The 3,335-nt window shown below is 43.3% G+C and overlaps 1 protein-coding gene across 3 annotated transcripts in view; it reads right to left on the bottom strand.

Annotated features, from left to right (window-relative positions):
• TRAF3IP1 (TRAF3 interacting protein 1) overlaps positions 1-3,335 on the bottom strand; it is a 90,480-nt gene that overhangs the window by 79,822 nt on the left and 7,323 nt on the right. For all 3 annotated transcript variants that reach the window (XM_023518262.1, XM_003798240.2, XM_003798241.2), the window contains exons 4-5: positions 2,039-2,182; positions 1,514-1,939 (exon numbers count right to left, since the gene is read on the bottom strand). In XM_023518262.1, the coding sequence (XP_023374030.1) occupies positions 1,514-1,939; positions 2,039-2,182 (570 nt within the window). The remainder of the gene's footprint in view (positions 1-1,513; positions 1,940-2,038; positions 2,183-3,335) is intronic.

The following is a 3,335-nucleotide window of genomic DNA, read 5'->3' as shown; positions in this document are numbered from 1 at the left end:
ACAGAAAAGACTGATCCACAGGAATCCTGCAGGGTCAGTCCTGCAGAGCCCACTCCCCTCCCAGACAGTCACACTGAGATGCAATGTACAAAACAACACAGCTGGGGGCCGGCTGAGGCCTTGCTCCCCACTGCCTGCCGCTGGGCTTGAGCCTTGCAGACCTCTGCTTCCTCCACACGATTCGCACCATTCTCCCAGGATGCTACAATCTGCTATACCCACAAGAATGGGCATCTGGAAAAACAGCGGGGATGTAAACAGAGTCCAAAAGTAACCTGCACATTTGGAGAACACAGTTTGAAACCAAAAGATTGCCTGGCCAAACCTATGTTTATCTGAAAGTTTAATTAAACTAGAATTACTATAAATGAAGGTTTTATTATACTTATCCACTAATGCCTAAAAGACTTTAAAAGTAGCCCTAACCCTTCATAAACTCAGTAATATCCATGCTCCAAAAGATACCACACAGGCAGCCCAGACTGCTTGTGAATAGTCCTTGCAGTGCTGAGATACAGGCTACTCTACTTTTCAGAAAGTCGAAAAGTACCCAAAGGCAAACATACAAACAGCAGAGAGATGAAAATCAATGAATCTGAAGACGGCTGGCAAGATGAAGACAAGGGCAACCTGGGCAGATCAGCTCAAACCCTGAGAACACTGCTGTCTCTACGTGCCTGGTGGGAAGCACTAATGGTTAGTGCCTCTAAAAAGAGAAACCATTTAAAGAGAAAACCTCTAAAAAGAGAAAACATTTCACGTTTTTTCCTGACTTCTTTAACCAAATTATGTTCCAATATCCCAAGATCCACATCGCAAAAAGAGATCTCATAAGCCACTATTGATCAATTCCACCCAATGTTTCATGATCTGAAAAGGATGTCATCGCCCGCCTGGACTCTTAATTCATTCCTTCACCAAATGTTTATTGTGAACCTACTGTGTGTCAGACACTCTGCTAGGCTGAGAATTCAACAGTGAACATAAGAGTAAAAAAATCCAACTTACACTCTCATGTACTTACACTCTCATGGTGCTTATGTTTCAGTAGAATTCTTCCTGGATACAAAGTAGGAACTGATTGAAAACTTACTGCATAATGCCTTAATAAATGATTGAACAATAAACTGCTATTAAGGGACAAAAGGAAAAAAAAAAAAACCACCTGGCAGGAAACTCAAATCTCTTTGGGTTTCTACTAAGTACCAAGATTGTCATAATTTTAAATTGGCATAAAAGAAAACCAGTTTCCAGCTGGGCGCCCTAGCTCAGGCCTACAATCCGAGCATTAAGGAGGTCAAGGCAGAGAATCTCTTGAACTCAGGAGTTGGGAGGTAGCGGTGAGCTATTATAATGCCACTGCACTCCAGCCAGGGTGACAGAGCAAGATTGTCTCACAAGAAAAAGAAAAAAAAAAAGGGAAAGAAACCAGCTTCCTAATCACATTATAAGACCCACCCACTTCAGAGAGCTGACAGACACTGTAAGGTAAGGCAGGAGCCCCAGACTTTACCTTCCTCTCCACTTTATCGTGCTCTTTGCTCTTCTCCCTGTCAAGGTCCCGGGAGTGCTCCCCATTTCTCACTCTCCGTCTGTCCCTGTCCCTCCCTTTGTCTCGGTCCTTGTCTCGATCCTTGTCCCGCAATCGCTCTTTTTCTTTTCCTCCCTCACTCTTCTTCTCTCTCTCCTTCTCACGGTCTAACTCTTTGCCTCTGTCTCTGTCTCTCTCGCGCTCCTGCTTGGCCCGACCCTTGCTTTTCTCTCTCTCCCCTTCCCTGTGTCTGTCTCTCTCAGCGTCTTTATGTCTATCTCTGTCGTTCTCCTTGGCCTTCTCCTTGTCTTTTTCCTTCTCTCTTGGTTTGCTTTCTTCTTTCAATTCTTCTTTCTGTTTTCGCTCTCTGCTTGTACTTCTCTCTTTTATTTCTGAGTTTTTTCTATCCTAAAAAAAAAAAAAGAATCAAAAACCAGTATCATTTATAAATGTTTCTACCTAAACCACAAAAAGACTATTTCCAAGTATGTGCAACTTGCAATTCACCTCTTTATCTTTATGAATCCTGGACTCCTCCTCTTTCGCATTCTTATTGTCCAGTTCTTGAGGCTGTGAAGTCACTGAAGGCTTTCCTTTCACAGCCCCCTTCTCTCCAGCTAGGACTCTCTTCACCGCATCCTCACTGGAGAGCTTGTTATCCAAATGTAAGGAATGAAACGCAAGGTAAAAATGAGTAGTCAGCACTCAAAGGCAGCTCATTAAACAGATCCTTTTTCTACCAATGAAATTCAAAGGATAGAATATAAAAAGGAAATGTTACCACACAGAAAGGACAGCATCCCTTCATAACTACTGCTCTCTGCACTTCATTCATTAACACTAGAGATCAGCCAAACTAAATGAACCCCCATTGTAACTCTACCCAAGCCGCTAAGCACAATTGTTCATTGTTCAGGAACAGAACTGACCCACACCTCCACAAATACCTTACACTTCTAACGGGAATCCCAGAATCCCAGCTAAAAGGCCTTTAAGAGTTGATCTAACCACCTCACACTCATTACGATGGCGGCTGCTAAATAAACAGAAAATAGTAAGTGTTGGCAAGAATGTGCACACGGGTGGGAATATCAAGTGATGCATCTGTTACAGCCAACAGTATGGCAGGTCCTCGAAAAATTAAGCATAAAGTTACTGTATGATTCAGCAGTTCCCCTCCTGGGTATATACCCAAAAGAGCTGAAAACGGGGTCGTGAAGAGATACCTGTGCACCCAGCTCCCATGTCACAACAGCTAAACTGTGGAAGCAACCCAAATGTCCATCAACAGGTAAATGGATAAATAAAATGTGGCATAATTAATATTATTCAACCCAGGCTCGGTGCCTACAGCTCAGCGGCTAGGGTGCCAGTCACATACACCAGAGCTGCTGGGTTTGAATCTAGCCCAGGCGTGCCAGACAACAATGACAACTGCAACCAAAAAATAGCCAGGCCCAGTGGGCACCTGTAGTCCCAGCTACTTGGGAGGCTGAGACAAGTGAATCACTTAAGCCCAAGAGTTTGAGGTTGCTGTGAGCTGTGACGCCACGGCACTCTACCCAGGGCAACAGCTTGAGATTCTGTCTAAAAAAATAATAATAAAATAAATATATATATATATATATATATTTCAACCCTAAAAAGGGAGGGACCTCTGACAAATGCTAGAACTTGGATGAACCTCGAAGACATCATGCTAAGCAAAATAAGCCAGTCACAAGAGGACAAATAATCTAAGACCCCACTTACTTGAGGTACTGAGAGTAGTCAGATTCATGGAGAAAGTAGAATGTTGGGTGCC

Source organism: Otolemur garnettii, unplaced genomic scaffold (assembly GCF_000181295.1).
Source record: "Otolemur garnettii isolate 467f Iridium unplaced genomic scaffold, OtoGar3 scaffold00133, whole genome shotgun sequence".
In the NCBI taxonomy this organism is placed as follows: domain Eukaryota; kingdom Metazoa; phylum Chordata; class Mammalia; order Primates; family Galagidae; genus Otolemur; species Otolemur garnettii.
The sequence above is the reverse complement of the archived record's forward strand: the minus strand, read 5'-3'. Positions and strand labels throughout refer to the sequence as shown.